Genomic DNA, 22,227 nt, shown 5'->3' on the forward strand with positions numbered 1-22,227 from the left:
AAGACTGTGGAACCATAACAGTGCAGAGGTTTCTCTGCAACGGCAGAGACTCCATATGGTTTACAGGGGTAACACAGTATTTACATTCCATGCTAAACCACATGGGAAAAGAAACCAAAATAATTACCTGACACTCTGAGGCAAACACCTGCAAGATCTTCATGTGTAAGTTAAGTAGTCAACACAGTACAAGGGGTCTTATAAGAACAGGGTTATTCCATCAGTTTCCACACACACGTTATCATTACACTCACACCTCACCACGGGTAATATCTGGTTCACAATGAGGACAGTGCATCTCCTTCAGACTCTGGGGTGCACCAGGAGCTGCTCACAAATACACTGCTAAGAATGCACTGGCAACTACTCACTCCTCTGCGCCATGCAAGTGTCAGTGTGAGGTACAAGTAAATTAGTCCTGCTCCACAAAAGCTCATTAATGAAGCAGATTCGATCAGTACCACAGGAAACAAAAATCAAAGCAAGCAAAGCAGCACAAACAGGGTTTCAAAAGAAAGCAGAATGGCTCACATTATTATCAGTAACACTAGCAGCCCAGTCAAACAGTATTTTGGGTTGATTTGGTTTCACTCTTTTACATACCAGTTGAAGGTATCTGATCATCAGAGTTCTCATTCACCTAATTAGCTGGTGGACATGCTGAAAAGAGTAGAAAGCAGTAGATAGGTAGCAGTACTTGAGCAACATTTATAAAGGAACTGAAAGCAAATGAAGGAGAAGATTACTGATCTTTTTCTCACCCCAAGTCAAAAACTGACAAGGGTCTTCCTTTCCCCCACTCAAAAAGGAAATGCAGTTTCACTACCCACAGAGGTAGTTTTAATTAGAATCTCTCTAATCTCTCAATGTCTGTAGAGTTTCAAGGGGGAGGAGAGATTCCTGTTTGTACATAAGGTCTGATACTGTGTGACATGCATTGCAAAAATATACTACCTGCTCTGAAAGCACATATTCTCTTAGTCCAAAGTTGAAAACTTGGAGCCATCATTGTTTAATTCACAGAAACCACTGAAATGTACAAGTAGATGAACTCTTAGAAAGAGAAAGCACAGGCCCCAATTCAGCCAAACGCTTGATTTAGATTTTCCCAAAATGGACACACAAGTTCAAGCATGCCACTGACTTACAGCCAAGAGTTACCACAAGATTTCCAATTTAAACCTTTTCTTTACAAGCCAGCCAAGTTTAAAAACCATGGACTAAGACTCCATAACGCCTTTAAGTTTGAAACTACACAGACAATACTATGTACGATTTTCTACAGCATACATCTTTGCCCTAATCCTGCTCCAACCAAATCACTTGGAGAAATAGCCTCAACCTAAAACCAGCATATTTCAAATATACATACATGGTCCTTTACCTTTAATAACAAAGGCTTCAGTCATCAAACGCAGCACATACAGAGGTTCATCTTTGCTTGAAAGGTCTTCAATTCCTGCTTTTGCATACATGCTGATAGCATCTCTGTAGCATCCCTCCACATAATGAAGCTTTCCTAGGATCAGCATAGCTTCTGTCATATACTTCGGCTGAAATGGAGCAGGGGGAGAAAAAGTGTTTACAGGGTGAAATACCAGACAGGAAGAATGACGTATCCCACAACAAATTAGGCAGGTTCAGAATGCTTTCCTCTCACAATTGCAAGGCCTAAGCTCATGAAAGCAAGTAGGCAATGAAGGTCAGGCAACCACTTTGGAGATCAGTTTTGAAATATAGTTTCTAAGCCAACTCTTTGGTCTCAGCTGACCTGCTCTATCAGTTCACCAGCCACAAAAGGCTGGCATTGTCAGAATTACCTACACACACACACTACGAAAAAATCCTGCTTTTGAACTATACAGTAAACATCACCTTTTAGACAAGCGCTTCCCTCCCCTCTGTATATTTAATTAAAGAGTGGGAAAACTCCCAGATTTTCTTTAGTTGTCAAAGAATTTTTCATGCAACTGTGAAAAACACAGAAGGCACACCTGCTATTTCTAAAATTAATTTTGTTTAAGGATTGAAAACATATGTAAAACCTCAGTAAAACACATCTGTTCAGACACTTTGGAAAGCACAAAAAGATTCCTAAGCCTTCATACCCATTTTTTAAATACATGCAATCAACACTGGGTCAATACTGCAACAGTAGCTAAGTCACCATTAGCAAAGAAACAGCAATGGCAATCCATGCAGCCAAACTAAACACAAGGAACTGGAAGAATTCAGTAGTTCTGTTAATGAGGCTGAACTATAAAGAAAGAGGGTTGGACAGAGCCCCCTTCCTTACTCCTTCCATTTCATGCTCTGAATAGGCTGACCTTGCTCCTTGGAAATCAACATGGTGAAAGTATAACATACATTTCCGACCTAACTAAACTACCCTGGCAATTTCAGCACCAAAAGTAATACAAGTCTAGAAAAGACTGCTGTAATTCATTTACCTCTAAACAGACTCATGCAACTATGTGTCAAAGGACACCAATAAAGCAGCAACCAGCAGAGTATTAAAACCGTCCTGAAGCTTTGCAGCTGAGTTGACAAGCAGCTACCAGCCATACACCCAGAAGACAAAACAAAATAAAAGCATTACTTCTCTAACAGATACTGAAAGCAGTGCAAGGCTGTAGTCCTCCCAACACAGCCCTAAGTTCCTGACAGCAGCTTGTGGCACATTTTTCTCCAATCAGGTGCTAACCAGTTGTCCACAATTCCCTCAGAACTGGAGCAGCAGAGGGTCACTCTGCTGTGCGGGTCTGACACACCCCCACAACCCGAGAGAAATTCTAAGTATTTATCCTGCTTCGTTCCAATTAGAAAAAAAGAAACAAGATATGTCCTTCCTCCATAATTTCTTTGCCGATGAAAAAGCAAGTGTCACAACATAAAACCCTGCCCAAAAGAATTATCAGTCTCTTAGTATCACCAACAATACAGCTGTACATCCATGGAGACAAACAGGCAACACTCACACCTATATCGGACTAATCTCATGAAAGAAGTAACCAGTAGGCAAGAATTATGACGATTGAGCCCACTTACTCTTAGTTTCCCTCTGCTTAAGATATTGGTCAGATACTGTTTAGCTTCACTCAGCTTGGGCTCATTCTTCTCTGACAGTGGAATGGAGTCCTTCAGTTTGGTAAAGTTTTCCTTCAAACATTCCTCCAGCAGAGCCTCTGCAAGCAGCAAACTCCCATGGTCCTCTGAAAGCACACACCAACAAAAAGAAACATTGCTTACTGCCATACTGATGATAAACAGAATTACAAAAACATAACACACCTTTGAGATAGACAAACTCAAACGAGGGGATAAGGAAGAACTCACAGACAAAAAAAAAAAAAAGTTCCATTAACTTCTATCTAGTGGAAACAGTATGTTTCGTATGGAAAAATGAAACACCACTTCATTGTAACTTGAAGATTTTCTCTCCTTAATCCTTTAATTTTGGCAACACCATTTCTTTTTTTACATTGTCACTAATATAACAGTAAAGAATCTTCATCACAAAACTCACTTTCAAAAGTGTAAGACCAAACTTTGCAAACATTTCAGTGGATGCTTTTTATTTACAAAGGTACAAGCATGAAATGAATACTTTAGACTACGGAGAAGTGATAACAGTAAGTGCATCAAAAACTTTTACAATTTTCCTGAAAGTTTACAGAAAACCTTTTTTTTCCTGAAAGTTCAAAGAAAAAAATTTAAAAATATAAATTATACACATTCTACACACCCATGACTAAAGACACACAAGGACTGATCCTCCTCAGTAATCAACATGCTGCATAAAACTCTTTCTACATTAAAATCCATCCCTGTTCACAGTTCCACAGAAGAGACACTCAAACACAGGTAGCAGCAATGGATACAGCATGAAAGATCATGCAGTGTGGCAACTGTGTTGAAAAAAAAGTTTCATCTGCCACAGTACTCAGAGTTCTTACATGACAGGCCCATTTCTGCAGTTCCTTCATTCATAACAACAGTACCTGCATCAGCAGACTAGTGGGGTCAAGCCAGGTAAGGAAACCTTTGAATACCAAAGAGCTCAGCCCCACATTTCATATATACTCCATGTTTCAACATTTGAAATTTGATAATGAGTGAAACACTCTAACATACCTATTGCTGTATTTTCAGTGCAGGAAACACCTTATGCCCACTTTCTACCTATACACCACTTACAGCATATAATAATCAACTGTGTGGTGGTTTAGACTTTTTTGTTGTTGTGGCTTAAGTGTTCAGCTACATATTATAACCATACTACAAATTATAACCATAGCTCTTCCTGCTCGTTTGCAGATAGAGGTATCTAAAATGGGAAGCGTACGTGTTCAAGTACATTCCTCCCAAACTTGCAAGCAATCACTTCTACACAATGAAATGCTGTCAGGTAATCATTAATCTCTTAATCAAACTTAAGGAATTAAGTAAGATCATAGACAATTAAGAAATTAATATACACAACCTCACAAAGCAAATACTACTGTTAAAAAAATCCCACTCAAACACACAATCATTTCTAGAAGCACAAAACCTGCCGAAAGAACCACTGTAGCAATAACAAAGCATTAGTCTTTCATAACTAGCAAGTCATAATGACATAGCAACAAATTAACAAATCGTGTTTTTACAGCAATCATACTGTTGTTATATCTCTTAATTACAAGGGAAGAAACTACTACGAACTCTTCAACTACTAATGTCCCCAGAGTGCATGGTGATCTCTGCACCTGGGAAAACGCAGCTGAAACCTGACCAAAGTTCAAAGGTTGGCCGTATGATTCTCAGCACAGGGTTCGATGTGCATCATGTAAACACTTGGAAAGCCTCAAAAATAAGCATGTATTAAAGTACCAACATCTCCCCCACCATGGTTCCCATCCTGAAGTTTAAGGCACTTGAGAAAGATTCAACGCTAGGGCCATATTCTGGACACACTCCCCTAAAGGAGGTTTATTCCCAGAAGTAGCTCTTTTGATTTCAGTGGCAGAACCCTTTTTACCGTTACCGCGGGTAGGATCAGGTCCTGTTTACAACTTACTTGCTGACTTCCGACTGCTATGCTACCTCACTCGTTACAAAAGATTTCATAAAAAAAAAAAAAAAAAAAAAAGGCAGCAAATCAGTGCGTTGTAACGCGAAAAAAAGTACCAATATGCTTGCTATTTAAGAAACTTGTTTTACATGGGGAAGTCTTTATATAAAGCAGTGGCCCTGGGAAATGGAGAGCGGTAACACAAGGGCACCCACCCTGGGCACAGCGCTGGGCAGGGGGCAAGAGGGAACCAGCATGATACGTGTCGAGAAGCTGAAGCGACCTGTCCAAAGGGGGGCGGCCCGGCCGCAGCCCAGACGGGCTGGCTGCAGCCAGGGCGGGCTCGGAGCCGGGCAGCCGCCACCTGCGCCCCGGCGCTGACCGCGGCGGGGGCGGCATCCCGAGCGCTCGGCAGCCGCCCCACGCTGCCCGGTGGGCTCGGCAGCGCCGACGCGAAGAGGAAGCGCAGCGTGATCTTCCCGAGCGCCGCTTCCTGAGCTCCCGCCGCCTCTGCCGGGCATCCCTCCTGCCCTCCCGACGCGGGGCCGGGGCGCAGGCACGGGACGGCGGACGACGCCCCGCAAGCCGGCGCCGCTCAGCCCGCGCCCGGGATCCGGGGCGGCCGCAGCTCCCGCCCACGCCGGCCCACCGGCGCGGGGCTGCCGAGACCGGGCGGCGGCAGGGAGCGAGCAGCCGACCCTACGGCCGCCCCACGCCCGGGCGTGTCGGTACCGGCGGCCGCTCCGCCCGCCCTCCGCCGCCGCTTACCCGCGTCCTGCGCGTCCCTCGCCGCCTTCGCCTTGCGCGGGGGCCGCGGCGGCAGCAGCTGCTGTGCGAGGTGGCGGAGCCGCCCCCAGTGCCCCTCCGCCCGGCACCGCTCGATCTCCGCCTCCAGCTTCACGTGCGAGTGCGAACCCTTGGCCGCCATCTTAGCGCCGGGCCGGACCCGCCCCGCCCCGGCCCGCGGGGAGTCCCCGCCGGCGCTTCCCGGGATCTGCCGCCGGGGCCGTGGATCCGCCAGGTGCCGGGGGGCGGGGGCTGCGGCGGCCGGGACGCCCTGCCCAAGGGCTGCGGCCGGGGACAGCGCGTCCGCCGTGGCCGCCACTCCCTGACGCCTCTCGCCTGACGCCCGGGCACGGAGCCGGTGTGGCCCCTCGCTCCCTGCCTGGGCCAGGCGGGCCCGGAGTACTGTTCCCCCACCGCCGCGCTTGGAAGTCACCCGGACCCCAGGGCTCTCTGCCGGTTGATGGCCACGGCCACCAGCCTCCTCCAGCAGCAACTTCGGCACCAAACACCCGGGCGGTGCGTGCGGAACGGGCCAAAAGCCTCCCCCCAGCTCCCGGGGCCGAGGTTTGCTCGAGGGTCGTGACCTCGAGAGGCCAAAGCTGTGGCTGCGTAGGTGTCGGGTATGGAAACAGCGAGACCTGTGGTGTGTGGTGCGAGGAGAAGCACAGAACACACACAGATATAACCTGCAGTGGGCACTGGGAAAAGGGTACAGCACTTCCCACTTGAGCAGCAGGGCAGGAACCATGGCGGTCCTTCGTGTATGAGGCTAGAGGGAAGTATCCAGAGCAGGGACAGCCGGAGACTGCCCTAGGAGTGGGACACGCGCTGCCTCACTGCCTCCCTCAGTGCCGCCAGCTCCGCCATCGCCACTCACCGGGACCCGCGGCCCGCGCGCACACCTGGAGGCGCGCGCCCGGCCCCGCGCAGCGATGGGCGTGGCCTCGCCCCACCTGCGCCGCCGCGAGGGCTCCACGTGGAGCTCCGGGCGCGGTGACGTCACCCGCGAGGCGGGGCGAGGCGGGGCCGAGCGGAGCGGCCAATGGGCGGCGGAGCGGGCGGGGCGGCGGCGGGTCAGGGGTGATCCCGGGATGGTGTCCCGGGAATGGTGTCCAGCCCGCGCGCAGTCCGGAGCCCGCGGCACGGCGGAGACTCGCCCGACGGTACGTAGTCCGGTGGCGGCGGGGCCTCTCCGCCCGCTCCGACAGCCGGTGCTGGAGCGGGGGTGCTGGGGCTTGAGCGGTGGGCCCGGCCCCATCCCGCCGCGGCGGCGCTTTCCCGGGGATCCAGCCGGGGGTGGGAGCCTGGCTGGTGGCCAGCGCCGTGCCGGTGCAGCCGGGGTAGCTTCAGCTGGGCCCGGGAGAAGAAGAGGAGTAGAAGCCGCCAGCCCGCGCCTTGGCTGCCCCTCGGCAGCGCGCTCGGCCCCTCTGGAGCTCCGTGCCCTGTCACCTGCCCGGGAGGCGCGCACATGCACGGCTGCGTGACGTTTTCCCAGCTGTGCGCCCTTAGGGAATGCAGTCGTAATACAGCTGCTAATTAGATGGAGCCGCTTCGATGCCGTAAGCGACCTTTGCTCCCCTAGCTGGGGGGCAGGTCTGCCTGAGGCAGAGGGCATGGTTGCTTGTTCGTCTGGAAGGTGTATGAAAACCTAAGCGTGGCTAAGGTGTGCCCATTAACTATGAGAAATAAATTTTAAAAAAAGATATTCCCTGAAAATTACTGCATAATTCAGTAAAATAGGGACCTTCATAAAAACTCTTAATTCGAGCTCCCTCGTTCTCTGCTTGCCGAGAGTTTCCAATGCAGCAAGTTCTTCTATTCTGAAATGTAATGGGGTTGTTTCTAAGCACTGTCTAAGTCTGCTGAAAGTAGATTGCATTTTTCAATTGTTTTTTTTATGGGGGGGAATGTTTTCCTTTTGTAGGAGATCACAATGGCCCAAAGGACGTTTAGAACACATTTGCTATTCTGCTTTGCTATGGCTGCATTCTTCATCTCTGCCCTAGCTGAGGAACACGTAGGAGAGAGTCAACATCCAAATATTCGCCTTGATAAGAATTTGGTACAAGATAAAGAGTATGTGTTCCTGTTCTAAAAGTGTAAACTTTACTTCTTAATGATTTTCTTATCTCTAAAGTGTTTTGCGAGTTGGACTTAAGCCTAGGGCGCCCTGTTTTCTCAGAATGTTGTATGATTAGCTAGAGCCAGATATAAGACATGCTTGATAAATTTCTAGAGATACAAGACTTAGAAAGGTCTCTCTGGAGCCTTTAGCCCTACTTATGCTATAAAGAATTTCTTACAGAAATCCTGCTTACCCATATCAGCATACTTTAGACAAAATCATATTCCAACAGGTAGAGTTGGAGTTTATTTTCTCATTTGCTTCTTCATAGATATGGAACATTTCTAGCAGCAAATAAAACTCCTTAGAACACTTCATGGTTGACTGGGAAAGAGCTTCCTCCAGTTCCTGTGCTTTGGAAAACTGCCAAAAAGAGATTTTGGGCTCTGCTTTGGTTGTTTTGATAGCCCGCTAAGTAGGTCAGAAGAAATAGAAATAGCTCTTTCTAAGGTATTAGAGGCCTCTACAGCCCCTCTAACAAACAACCTTTGTGTCCCCTTTATCTTTGTATCAAACTGTAGCTTTTAGTTGTTCAGGTGCTTTTAGACATACAATATTTGATCAAAGACTAAATTTTCTGTAAACAGAGCATTAAATACTAACTGATGGCAATGTTGTGGTTTTTTTCTTAGACACATCATGGAACACTTGGAAGGTGTTATCGAGAAACCAGAATCTGAGATGTCTCCACAAGAGTTGCAGCTCCATTACTTCAAAATGCATGACTATGATGGCAATAATTTGCTAGATGGGTTAGAACTTGCTACTGCTATCTCACATGTCCACAAAGAGGTTGGTGTAGTTTTGTAAGGGCATGTGTGTTGGGAAACAGTTCTGACTCTAAAAGCAGCAGAACAGTTGCAGCACATCTTCAGTGCAGTTACAGTTTGGCCTGAAAATGAGGCTGTTTTTTTCCTGATAGTTCAGGTTGAGTTTATAAATGAACATTATCACAGCTTTTCATGTCACACTGCAATTTTTAGGAAGTTTCCATTTTAGTTTAAACTCTAGAATCAGGAAGGGCTCCAGAGTGAAAACCATTTTACAGGGGGCTTACTTTGGCAGGTAGGGATGGGGAGAAAGGAAAATCATCCAAAATGGGGCACGAGAATTTGTAGAAATGTCATATGATATAACACCGTTTTCAGCTTCAGACTGTTACTGCTGTGTATACACAAACTATAAAAAGCTCTTGCACAAAATTTGTGTTAGAAGAGCCTGCTATGGTTTGCCTCTTCCTAAACTCAATTTCTCTTTCCAGTCATTACAAACACAATAGAAACACATTATCTCATACTGACCTTCTGGAAGTTACAATTCAGAATAGCATAACTTCCTGCTAATAACCTCTGGCAAAAAATACTGAGCTAAGAACAGAATAATGACTGGCTCTTTCTTGTGCAGAGGCACCTCTTTGTGTCCCCATAAAGGGTGTTACTGAGAATTTTACTGATTTTAAGCAGCAGTGCTGATTTTTTTCACTTCTGTGTTACTGTTAGGTGTTTCTGTAGTGTATGGAAACTACAGTGTCTATACTACATCAAGATCCTAATTAAGAATACATTTATTAGATGACTGTCCATCATTATACATTGTGTATTCAGCTTTTGGAACTTCTGACCAAGAATGTTGACTGTGGAATGCTCATTCTGAAGTCCAAAATACTTGGACTTCAAAGCTTCCACCTGATGAAATTTGCTTGTTATTATAAATTACTACATAAAACTTAGTGCCAAATTAGGCACCAAACACGAACAGCTTAGTAAAAAATTAGTTGTCAGTAATCTGTCATATGTGCCACTAGATGGGAAAGACTGCTAAACTGTTCACTGTGGTTTTGTTTTTGTAGGAAGGTGGTGAGCATAGCCAAGCAATGAAGGAAGAAGAGCTGATTAGTCTAATAGACGATGTCCTGAAAGATGATGACAAGAACAATGATGGATACATTGACTATGCAGAATTTGCAAAATCACTGGAATAAGGGTTTGTTTCTCCTTCTAACCACATGAAAATGTGAACCATTATAATGTGACTCATTACTGTTTTGTATCAACCTCTGTGCTGTGAGAAGGAGAGGTGTACCAGTTCCAGCTGAATTTATTTGAAAGTTATATGTGTTAAGAGTTTTGCTAACTTGGAGTGAGAGCCATGTTTGACTAAACATAACTACACATTTGAATCAAGAAGCATGGAAGTATCAACAGTACTCACACAGGGTACAGCTGGCAAACTCCTAAGCAGCTCTGTGTGAATGCTAAATAGTATCATTAGCATCTAAATTTCAGGTTTTCAGTCATTGGGTTTTATAGTTCTTACTTGCTTCATCTTCTATTTAAAATTATTACTGCATATAGTTGTATTCCAAGGGTAAATGCCTTTACCTGCTCTGTAATTTATAAGGAAATCTGCAGATAAGTACAGGTGCTTGAAACAACAGTTGGAGAGGGAAAGCATTTGAGTGTGGTTATGTTTGAGTTCCACATGACACCATATGGACTTGAAAAGTCTTCAAATAAATTGAGTATTTTTAAATACATGTACATCCTAGCATACCCTTACATATACATATGTTTTTCAATTTTTTGTCCTTTACAAATTCACTTTTTATATCTTAATTTACTGGGGTTTTTCTTAATCTACCTTCCATGTTTTCTTAAGAAAATGGAAGTATTTTTATTACATTTATCTGTTGTGTTAATGTTGTATAGCATTTGCTAGAGTAGCTTCTGCTATCTCGTTTTGTATCATAGAATGGCCTTGGTTGGAAGGGACCTTACAGATCATTCAGTACCAACACCCCTGCCATGGTCAGGGACACATTTCCACTAGACCAGGTTGATCAGGTGCTCCCTCTCCAGTGTTAGGGCATCTACAACTTCTCTGGGCAGCCTGTTCCAGTGCCTTTCCACCCACAGAGTAAAGAATTTCTTCCTATCATCTAATCTAAACCTAGCCTCTGTCACTACATACTCTTGTAAAAAATCCCACTCCATCTTTTATCTAGGCTCCCTTCAGGTACTGGATGGCTGCAATTAAATCACCCCAAAGCTGCCTATTTTCCAGGCTGAGCAATCCCAATTGTCTCAGTCTTTTCTCACAGGAAAGTTGTTCCATGTCTTGGATCATCTTGGTGGCCTCCTCTGGACTCTATCCAACAGGTCCGTGTCTCTCCTGTGCTGAGCACCCAGAGCTGGATGCAGTGTTCCAGGAGGGGTCTCAGCAGAGCAGAGGGGCAGAATCCCCTCCCTGGCCCTGCTGCCCACGCTGCTTTGGATGCAGCCCAGGACACATTTGGCTCTCTGGGCTGTGAGGGCACATGGCTGGGCCCTGTCCAGCCTCTCCTCCACCAGCACCACCAAGTCCTTCTCTGATGGGCTGCTCTTGATCCGTTCATCCCCCAGCCTGTGTTGATGCCAGGGTTGCTCCATCCAGGTGCAGCAACTTTGTCTTGTTAAACCTCATGAGATTCCTGTGGACCCAGTTCTCCAGCTTATCCAGGTCCTTCTGGATAGCATCCTATCCTTCAGGAATGTTTTTAAGGTCACATTAACAGTAAATCAGTTTAATATTAAAGCTTTTGTTCAATTTGGGTTTTACAGTATTAGCCAGCAGGAGTGAGCAAGTAATACTGCCTTGTTAAGGTTTAAGTTCATATTCCTTGACACTTAAATTACTGTATTACTTTCAGGAAGTATTTCATAATTTAACAGTTTCAAGCTACTTGAGTGTTTTCAAATTCTCATGGCTCTAGAAATGTTTTCACTGTCTTGATTCAATATTAGATAAGTCAAGCAGTTTAAGGATATTAGAGCGGTGATATATTGCTGTGTTATTGATGTTTGGTGACTGAAACATAACTGAAATCTTAAAATGCATTCAATGATTATTCATTAATAAAGAATCTAAATGTTAGCCTATTTCTGTAAAATGTATAAAGAGCTATTTTCTATACAAAATTATTCTTATACAAGAGAAACACATTTGTAAAAGAAATTATTTCCTCTCTTTAAATGTTTGTGCAATGAAGCCTGAGTGTTGGATTTTTTTTTTCTTGTACTAATTATTTATTTTGAAACCTTTGTGGCCAGGTTTGTGCTGGTTGTACAAGCAATAAAATTAAGCTGGGGTTTTTGCATGCAGATAGGATACACAAAGCTGGAAGTGCTAGTAAGAAATGTACATCATTTGCTGGTGTGTTTTTAGGCCCGTCTCTCTTACTCACAGTCTTCTTAAAAGAATTTTTTTTCAGTTACAATTACTTTTTTTTTTTTTTTTTGTTCTCTTCTGAGGCTGAATGATCTGGAGTGAATGTTGAATTGGAAAAAAGTGTAGGAAATGCTAGTGGCTAAGAGGGCAGAAGAGGTTAAGCTGCGCAGCTTTGAGCACTTAAAGTAGGTTGCCTGTAGCCCTGTCAACTCTTATATGCTTATTGAGCTCAGGGTTTAACCCTAGCTGGCAGCAAGGGACCACAGAGCTGCTCACTCCCCCTGGTCAGATGACAGAGAGAATCAGAAGGGCAAAAGTGAGAAAACTTGGGGATTGAAATGAAAATAGTTTAATAGCTAAAGCAAAAGCCCTGAGTGCAAGCAAAGCAAAATAGAGAATTCCTTCACCCCTGCCCATGGTTGTGTCATGAGAGCAAGGCTCCATCACACATAATGATTGCCTGGGAAGACAAATGCCATCCCCCCCGCCTTCCTTCATCCCCCTGATGCTGAGCATGGCACCAAATGCTCAGGAAGATCCCTTTGGTCATTTGGGGTCAGCTATCCTGGCTCTGTTCTCTCTCAGCTCCTTGTGTACCTCTCACTGGTGTGGTGGGATGAGAGGCAGAAAAAAAGATTCTGTGTAAGCTCTGCTCATCAATAATGAAAAATCCCTGTGTTGCCAACTGTTTTCAGCACAAATCCAAAACATGGCTAATACTAGCTGTGAAGCCACTAGCCAGATACTAGCCCTCTGTGAAGAAAATTACCCTGCCAACCAAAATTAGCACAATACTTAAGGTTCTAAGTTTTGGGCTTATTTGAGATGAAAGGGCATGACTCTTATGGTTTTCTCATCGTGTGCTGCAACCACCTGTAAGTCCATTTATATACTTCTGTTGTATTCATGTGCATATTTACTAACTGCTGTTGTATGTGGCACAAAACATGTACCATAGAAGCTTCATATTGGAAATCATGATAAATGCTGGTAATATGAACATTATTTACCAGCTATTTTAAATTTGTTTTAAAGGCCCAGAAGTATAAATAGAAAAATTACTTACTGAAAAGGGAAAGCAAAATTGACACCTTTGATATGCGTAAAGAGCAAAATTTCTGCTTTCCTAGAAAGAACAGTTCAAGAAAAGTTACCCAAGATGAAACCTGCATCATCATGTCTTTACTCAGCCTCCTAAAACAAATACACATATGTAATTAAGTACAATTAAAGATAAGTGTTTTAAGAGCTGTCTAGGAAGCTTTCTCAGTTGTTAAGTAGAAAAGTGCAAAATTGCTGAGAGTGGTGGTGAATCAGACTTCATTTTTTTCAAATATAACTACTTTGTGTGCTAGTTGTAGCTCAGATGATACCCCTAAATGTGCTGGCACAGGCTGTATGTAATATATGTAATACAATATTTTCTGTTTCATGTATAAAAAATATAGAAAATAAAGCCTTCACAACAGTAATACTCATCTATAGAGCAGTGTTAGCTTCCACAGAACAGTACAATCTCCATTTCACAGAAAAATAACAAAACAGAAAGGCTGTTTGTTTTACCAAAGATCAGTCACATCCGTGGCTGAAACAGAAGATCAGGAGAATGCTGTTATGTGTGGTCTTCACATCTTCCTAGTCCACGATCTGAAGTGATGAAGATAAGCATTCCCCATTGGAGAGAACACGTCTAGCCTTGCATTACTGGCTACTGTGTGCTCTGTTTAAAATATTTAGATTATCTGCTTTTACCTCACAAAATATTGCAGAATCTAGCAACTAAAGAAGATACTTAAACTTCTTCTTGAAGATCTCCTAAACTGAGTGGGGTTTTAGTAATAAATCTAGAACAAGATCTGTACAGAAAAGAGAAAAATCTTAACATCTTGACCAGTGCCTGTCAGATTTCTGTTAATGACAGGACTGCCTAGAAGCCCTCATCAAGAGTTTTGCCTGCACAGTCACACAGGCTTTATGACCTTTTTGGGTTTCTTCATTAATCACTTATGACCTCAAAATGTCTTAGATTCATTAGGGAATGGTTACAAATTCACAAATTCCAGTTTTGTCTAACGTGTTTTTTTTAATCCTGCAGTTCTCAGGTGAAAGCAGAGTAATTCAGTGGCAAATGTCATAATCGTGAGAGCCACTAGATAGCGTATGGACACTGCACATCAGTTCCCTTCAGTATATGGAACAGTGATTCAACAACCTGCATTTCCCTAAACCATCACCAGTACTCTGACTACAGGCACGGCTTGCTCATCTATCTTACACCACCACATTGACAGCATGATGCTTGCATTTTTATTAGTTTCTAGCTGTGATTAAAGTTGACTGCAGATGGGACTGGTTACTGGCAATTAGTTTTCATTATTTAGGGAATCCAAACTGATTTGAAGTGATAGTAAAGGAACTCTCATTGTAATTTTGTCAGTAAAAATAACTGTGTAATAGGAAGGCTTTCTAATATAAGCATCAAGCTTGGTCTGACTTCTTGACCATCTCTAGCTGAGCTGTGAGAGTGGCCATCATGAATCTACAGTGGTATTTAACCAATGTTAAAGAACATTGGAGGGTTTTAGTAGGACCCAAATTCTTACTGCTTTTGCATTAGATATAAGAGCTTCTGTCACTGTTTTTACAAGGCAGAAGTCCAGTATGGCCTGATCAGCCATTTCTGCTTAAGGTGAAGTTTATTGCCTTTTTTCCTCCTCCCCCATTACATGTACGTCTCACTGTCCATTGCAACATGAAATCACCACATAATGGTCTAAGCTTTTATTAAACTAGGAAGGGCAAGCATCCTTGCATACCTTAGTCTGGAGTATTTATTATCACAAGGAATTTGTGTTCCATACACTTCATTAGCATAGATCCTCTGTCCACATTGACTGAGATTCATTACAAGGGAAGTTATTAATACCTTACAGAAAGTTTCTCTGAAGTTATATTTTTCTTCCCATTCTGTCTGATAAATTCTGAAGAGCAGCCTAATCTTAAGGCCTAATACACAATGTAATTGTCTCAACCTTCCTCAGCTGCACTGCAGCTTTGTAGGTAGGTAGAGGGCAGTGTAACATACAACTCAAAGTCTGCTGCTAGATAGGACATTTTACAAGAAATCAGCACTGCAGCAAACATAGTGTCATCTTCTGCCATCTGATCCAGGTGACCGACAGCACTGGATTTCAAGAAGGCAGATGTCAATAAACTTAGAGAATGGATAGGGAAGATCTAATAGGAGGCAAATCTAAAGGAAAAACAGATTATGGACAGCTGTCAGTTCATTCAAGAAATGCTAGTAAGGAACCAAGTGCAACTGGCATTTCAGAAAAAAGTAAGGAAATTCAGCAGAACTCAGCTAATTTACAACCTTTTAATAGACCTCAGCTGTTAGAGAGTTATCTGTATAATAGAGACTAGTACAGCTGGTTGAGTACCCAGCACAATACTCCATTCATGTGAGGGTATAGAGGAGGTGTAAATAGTTACTAAAGATAAAATGGAGTAGATGGAACTAGCAAAACTTATCAAAAATAAAATAAATTTTACAGGTAAGGAGAGAAAAACAAAGGGAAGTTTGGACCAGTATTCTATGATGGGCAAGTGCAGAGAATGTTAAGGAAATAGAAGAGTTTAAAGCTCTTTTTTTCTTCCTTTTTCATCAGTCTTACTTAAAAGATCAACAGCAACCAGACAGTGCAATTATTTAGGGGCAAAATTTCAGCCTAAAATATACAAAACTTGCTTAGAGAATAACATACCACATTACATGTCTTCCAGTTCCCTGAAAAATTTCACTCTAGAAGTCTTGAAGTTGAAATACTAGCTAGAGATGTCACACAGCTTGAATTTATTTTATATAATTTTTTGCAAGGCCTTTAGTGCTATTTCCTATAATATCCTCATGGACATGCTAGTGAACTGTGTTCTATGTGAAACTGCTGTGGGAAGGGGCAGGAGGTCCAGTCTAGCTGGACAATTGTATCCACAGGGTGATTCCATTCTCCCACATCAAAATGTGTATGTTTTTTAAGGAATTCTGTGGGCCTTGGTCCTGTATAAGGTTTTATGTGTCCAATGAAGGCATAGAAGATTGAATATGAAGTATGAGTATTAATCTTGCAGATGGAACAAGGAAGGACTGCGGATGTTACAGATACTAAAAAAAAAATCAGAATCTAAAATGTTCTGGATATTACTTAGATCATCTAAAATGGATGGAATACAATAGTGCAAAATGCTTACACAGAAATACTCATCTGTTCTTGGAAAACTGTCTAGGTTCACAAGAGAAAATACCACGGACTATATTGGAAGAAACTGAGCATGAAGGGCAAAGCCCTTACATCAGGATGTTAGAAGGGTCTTAAAGACTACTGAAAGAGCACCTGTGGGCTGATTCCCATAGGTGAAGATTCACCTGGATGACCACAACCTGTTTAGCACACTGTACTTCAAGTAAGAGATTAAACAGTCAGAAGGGGAAATCAAGAAAAAATTGACAGGGGTCCAGAAAACATGAGGAAAAGCTGCAAGAAATGTCTTTCTTTCTCTGAAGTAACAACAGAGATAGAAGGTTAGTATTCTTCAATTAAAAAGCTGTTGTAAAGAGTAAGGAATTAATATGTTCCTGATGGAAAGATCAGGAAGAATAAACGATTAAGAAGCATAAACCAAACAGCTTGGGAGATTTAGATTAGACATTGGACAAAACTTCTGTATCAACAATAAAATACTGCAGCTTGGGGTGACATGATTGCAGCTTGGTTGTGGGATAGAAAGGTGAAGTTAATGTCTTTTCCAGATTTCCTCAGGTGAAAGCCTATCTCTGAGTGAGTCAATGATTCCCAATATCTGTGCGGACTTGATTTGGGAGAAGTCCCTTATGATGGGATCCACAGCTGAGAGCTGAACACAGGACCTGAACAGAGGAAGCCTGTGCTCAGCTCCAAGTCTCAAAGCAATCTTCCCCAAGATCACACAGACTGTCCCACTCTCTCTGCTGTAAGGCCTTCTCTTCTCTACTCTTTATCATCTCTGCAGACTATCATGGAGCCAGCCATACTCCAGTTTTCAACTAATCCACCTAGATACCAGTTTTGCATCTCTTCTCTTTACCATCATAACCCATTTTCCTTCTTGAAAAGCTCCTCCTGTAAACTTACTCAGTACTTCTGCCTTCCAGTCAGGCCATTTTTCAGTCCCAGAAGACAATGGCCAGTGAGACAATCCTGCTGCACTCAGTTCCTGTGCTGTATGGCAGAGCAGTCTGCAACCAACAGCTTCCTGCTCCATCCTGTCAGGGTATGATCACCGTCACTCACATCTAGGTGCAAAACCCTTCCTAGTTTCTACTGAGCACATTCAAAATGTGACTGTCAAGAGCCAGAAGTGAACACTTTGACTACAAGACAATGCTTCATTTAGGATTCAAGTCGTAGCTCCAGAGCACAGAGAGAAAAAGAAAAACCTCCCAAATGAAACAGTAAAGACTGTTAAGTCTTTAAAATGACAAAGTAAAGTCCTAGACCTATTTTCCACCAGTAGTCAACTATTTTTGTTGATACTGAGAATATAGTGTGAGAACATCCATAGTGAGTTGAAACTAAGGTCCATCTAGCCCTAGAGCTTGCTTCAAATAGTGGTCAATAACAGGTGCTGATGGAATAATAAATAGAGAAAGAATGATGTCATACTTCTCCCAAATACATAAAGGCTCCAGCAATTTGTAAATAAGGGACTTGGCATCAACAACAGTGAAACCAACTGAGGTCCAGAGCTCAGAACGATCAAGGCTTAAAGGTCAAAGTCTGGGAACATTTTTAACCAAACCCAAGGTCTCACAGAACCTGTTCCATGTCCCATTCTCAATGGTACGTGCTGGGCAGTCTTTACTGTTCACGTTGCTCTGCTTTAACTGTCAGTGCAAGCTAAGGGAATCATCCAGGGAGGCCACATTAGTGTAGTGGTATAGCAGAACTGTTCTGTTTGCAGATGTGACATTCTTCTTAAAGTAAGGATGCTGAAAATAATCTAATGAATGTTTGCCTGTGGTTTTGGCCATCCTTCAAGAACCATATTTTAAAAATTCCCAATTATGAGAAAGTTCTAAGCGCATATTTTGCAATAAATTCTCTTTAAGAATAGAATATTATGCCTCAGAATGAACTTTGTCATAAAACCACAAGTCAGCCCCAAAAACACTTACTCTGAAAAGTAATACTGGTTTAAGACTCCTCATGTGTGGCTTGCAGCCATATTGGCACCAATCATTGCAGGTATGAATTTTTTGACCCAGTAAAAACCACTGAGCTGAGCAGAATGAAGTTTGAATTCTGTTCCCATTGAAAAAGGCCTCCAGGGAGTGTGCAGAAGGGCCTGTAAAGCCACGCTGTCAATTTCAGCATGGATTGCAGTGGGAACCAGGAAACATACAGGTGAAGATTTTAGACAGCAGTACCTGCAGACAGGACCAGGCTCAGATAAGGAATATGTCTGTTCAGGATACATGCAGAGTTGCTTAAACACCTTACAATGCCACCATGAATTTATAAGCACATTGGTACTGACTAGTTGAATTAAGATCTCCAAAGAGCACATAACACATGGAGGCAGGGACCACTTTCAGTAATCAAATAATTCTGTCACCAGACAGCCTAAAACTGTTCAAAGGCACCATTTTCAGCCAAGACCAACAGATCTGAAATATTTTTTGAATTTCTAGGCAAATGAATTTTCAGGATGTGACAAGCCAAAAAGTCTTTAGGAAACTCTCCAAGTAGATGAACTCATTTTTTTTAGCCTTCATCTCTCTTAAACACCTTGACCAGTTTCCTTCAACTCTTCCAAAAAATCTGTCCCAGAATAAGATTATGCCTGTGAAGTTGTAGGTGGATAGGGCTAATTTTGGCAAAGGAAAGAATAGGAATAAAGTCAAGTTTATAATGGAAACTTAAAGACATTTGTAGCTTGCTGAATACTGTTCAGTGGGATCTATATAATACATGATCTTTCCATTGCAGCAAAAAATATAAAGCACTTTTATTGTCACTAAGGGAAAAGACCACTAGGAGACAAAAAGATCTGTCAGGTCATACAAGTATTTTTGCTTCCGCCTGTTAAAATGTTTATAGGATCCAGATTAATTTTCTAAAATCTTGGCTTGAGGATCTGTGCAGTGTATTATACCATGCTAGCAGTGCAGAATGATGACAGTTTCTGACTGCAGATTAAAACTGCAGCATGGCACTGACACATCAAACTAAAGCATTAAATTAGCCAGCCAAGGTACTGCAACACCATGGCACTGCCATTTCAGACCACAGCATGCTGCAAAACACACTCTAAAAGCAGAGCTCAGTCAATGGCCAGCTGCTGTTGGCAGGCCATCCTGAACAGTCTTCCTGGGATATGGACCCAAGCTATGTAGTTTAATGGGAGTTCAGGTTTGTCAGAGATCTAAATCGTATGATGGTCCAGTAGTGCAGGTAGTAAAATGAAAATATTCTGTGTGCTTATAAGTCTGCCTCTACATAGTTCCTAGTTCCTACAATTCAAATTGCCCAGTTTGGGAAGATACAACGCACACAGTTTTTACTGAGATCTGGAAATTTTCTGGTTTGTGTAATGGTTAAGGAAAAACTCCCCTTGGGGACCTTACATTGCCCTTTTCAGATTCCTATGACAGGTTGAGGTCCTTTCAAGGTCCCTGTAAAGCTCACTTAATAAAAATCTGCGTAGGGAAGGGGAAAAGGTTATATAGGCTGCAGGCCAGACAACACATTTCCACCCAATGTGTAATTGAGCTGTCATGGGCAGATACTACTCATAGAAATATACATAATTCTCAGAGATATTTTAGGTCCTCTAACCCGACCCCACACCTGACCCACACCCAACCCACAACCATACCATTTATTTCTGGTCACCAACTGTCCTCCCAACACAACCACCTCACCCAGAGACTGTTCAGCCTGAAAGCTCTTCCCATTGACCTCTGCAGTACTGTTTGGAAATAAGAGGAAAAAGTACCAACATTGATTCAGCAGGCCAAATAAAAGTCATTCTAAAAGCTGCTAAGTTAATTCATGTCTAGGAACTAGCAACTCCAGCCTGGTACTCAGAGCAGCATGAAGATTTGAAAATCTGTTCTTAATCCTAGATGACAGGGATTGCTGGTCAGAAATACAACAGCAGTAAAGAAAGAAAAGGTTGAGCAGAGGAGAGCCATAAAGCCATCACATACACAAGCCCGAGATGCGCTCAAACTTAGGCCATTAGATGTGCTCCCTGGTAGCATAATCTTAGCCTGCTTAAAGCAACTTCTGTCAAAAACATGGATACAATATGGAAGTAAGTATGTCAGTGGACAAAGTACAGCTTCAAAAGACATCGCAAAAGGTTGTAAGAACAATATCTAGCAAGTTGACAGCCTTTGACATGGAACTTCTTGCATTCAGGCTGTTTAGCAGCAACGCCAACTTCAGCCTGAACACAAAACCACTGGGGAGCATATAACTCCAGATGTTTTTCCTTCTCCCTCAAGAGAAGAGAAATGAAGAGTTACTCCCTAAAAGTTTGTGTTCAAGTGACTCTTCAGTGATACATGAGCTTGGCAACACCATGAGTATTCATCTAGGCCCTTCCATACACAAACCTTCAGTTTCTGGTGACATATGGCATGGGAAAATCCATTTCAAGCAGCTGAAGTTTGGCAAAATTATAAACAATCAGAAGCAAGGTCTTCTAATGAAGGCTGTTAGACAGCATTAACTATTGGGCCACTGTCATCTTCACAGCCAGAGAGTGATTTAATCTGTCAGTTATGTGAGCACTAGGAGTGATGAATAGGTCTTTGTATTCATTCACATCATGTACCCAGACTGGCATACAATGTGAGGGTTCTTTTGTCTGATAGTTGACTGGATCTCAAAAGACTGGGAATTTGCACAAAACAGCAAAGCAGTGCCACAAAAGATACCACCCATGTTCAGAAAGAGGGATTCCCGAGGTGGTTGACTAGTGCCATTCCTCCATGACTTAACTTGTCCATAATTACCTACACAACTTAAAAGTCACATGTCAAAAAAGTAGCCTAGTTTTTCACCTCAGTTTTAGCCAACCCAGACGGCCACATTTAAAATCAGGGTGGCATAGAGGCACAAGTGCAGCTTGTCCAAAGCTGCCAGCAGCTGGTAAGGCAGCAGCCACAGGGCTCCTCTGCCACGCCAAGCCACTTAGCCCCTGCCAGCAGCCCCGAGTTTTTGGGTGACCACACTCCTAGAGGCAGTCAGCCATGCTGTCAGCACGAGGAGCAGAGCAGGGGCCTGGGGCTGCCAAAGCCAAGCTATTCCTTTACAGAATGACTTCTCCAGGCTTTATCACTGAGAGCAGTTTTCTGGCTCCTTTCTTTTGCTGCAGCAGCACCAAAGACAAGAACTGGGCTAACAACCCATATCATGTTTTTACCTGGTATAAATGAGAGCACAGTATCTTCTATCACAAGCCTTTATAAATAAAGCTGGTCACAGCTCTGCCAGTTTGGCATAGCAATTCACTCTGTCCCAGCAGCTGCTTGGGTGGGAAACTGAGTGGGGCAGGATTACAGGGGAACAAGAGTGAGGTGTGCCATCTGATCAAGGTCATTTATTCGCTTGGCTCTGTAATTCTGGGGAAGTCAGTGGCAGCTAGTCCTAAGCCAAACTCCTTCTGCATTGCCATGGAAAAAAATGTTAACACATACAAATTCCAGTAAAATTAAATTATTATAAAGCTTCCAAATATATTTCCATATTCCAGCTAAAAACTCTCTGAAAAGTCTTTGTTTGATACAGATTACATACTACCTCACAACCTCTCCTCCTAGGACAAGTACAGTTTCTGAACTTCCCTCTGTTGTAACTGGAGTGAAAAACTGGAGTCTATCACTGGCCACACTTCAACACATCCCACTATATTTTGGTACTACCCACAAAAATCACTTCTATCATTCAGATGAGCATGGCCCGTTTATTTTTCTCTTATTCTTGTGATCAGTTATTTCTTAGGACCT

General features: G+C 43.1%; 2 protein-coding genes across 5 annotated transcripts in view; one reads left to right on the plus strand and one right to left on the minus strand.

Annotated features, from left to right (window-relative positions):
- TTC7A (tetratricopeptide repeat domain 7A) overlaps positions 1 to 6,031 on the minus strand; it is a 168,136-nt gene extending 162,105 nt beyond the window's left edge. The window contains exons 1-3 of one of the 3 annotated variants that reach the window (XM_066316054.1): positions 5,822 to 6,031; positions 3,049 to 3,212; positions 1,385 to 1,553 (exon numbers count right to left, since the gene is read on the minus strand). In XM_066316054.1, the coding sequence (XP_066172151.1) occupies positions 1,385 to 1,553; positions 3,049 to 3,212; positions 5,822 to 5,981 (493 nt within the window). In that variant the 5' untranslated portion in view covers positions 5,982 to 6,031. Of the gene's footprint in view, positions 1 to 603; positions 656 to 1,384; positions 1,554 to 3,048; positions 3,213 to 5,821 lie in introns of those variants that run through there. The other 2 variants (XM_066316053.1, XM_066316055.1) reach the window with 2 other exon arrangements.
- Positions 6,032 to 6,890: 859 nt separating this feature from the next.
- On the plus strand, positions 6,891 to 11,990 carry MCFD2 (multiple coagulation factor deficiency 2, ER cargo receptor complex subunit). 2 transcript variants are annotated; one of them, XM_066316057.1, is made up of 4 exons: positions 6,891 to 7,002; positions 7,764 to 7,915; positions 8,597 to 8,756; positions 9,814 to 11,990. In XM_066316057.1, the coding sequence occupies exons 1-4, from the start codon at positions 6,931 to 6,933 to the stop codon at positions 9,943 to 9,945; spliced, it is 516 nt and encodes a 171-aa protein (XP_066172154.1). In that variant the 5' UTR covers positions 6,891 to 6,930; the 3' UTR covers positions 9,946 to 11,990. The 2 variants fall into 2 exon arrangements, with proteins under 2 accessions (XP_066172154.1, XP_066172155.1); XM_066316058.1 differs by lacking the exon at positions 7,764 to 7,915 and having other exon boundaries at positions 6,918 to 7,002.
- Positions 11,991 to 22,227: the final 10,237 nt, after the last annotated feature.

This window comes from Sylvia atricapilla, chromosome 3 (genome assembly GCF_009819655.1).
Source record: "Sylvia atricapilla isolate bSylAtr1 chromosome 3, bSylAtr1.pri, whole genome shotgun sequence".
NCBI lineage: Eukaryota > Metazoa > Chordata > Aves > Passeriformes > Sylviidae > Sylvia > Sylvia atricapilla.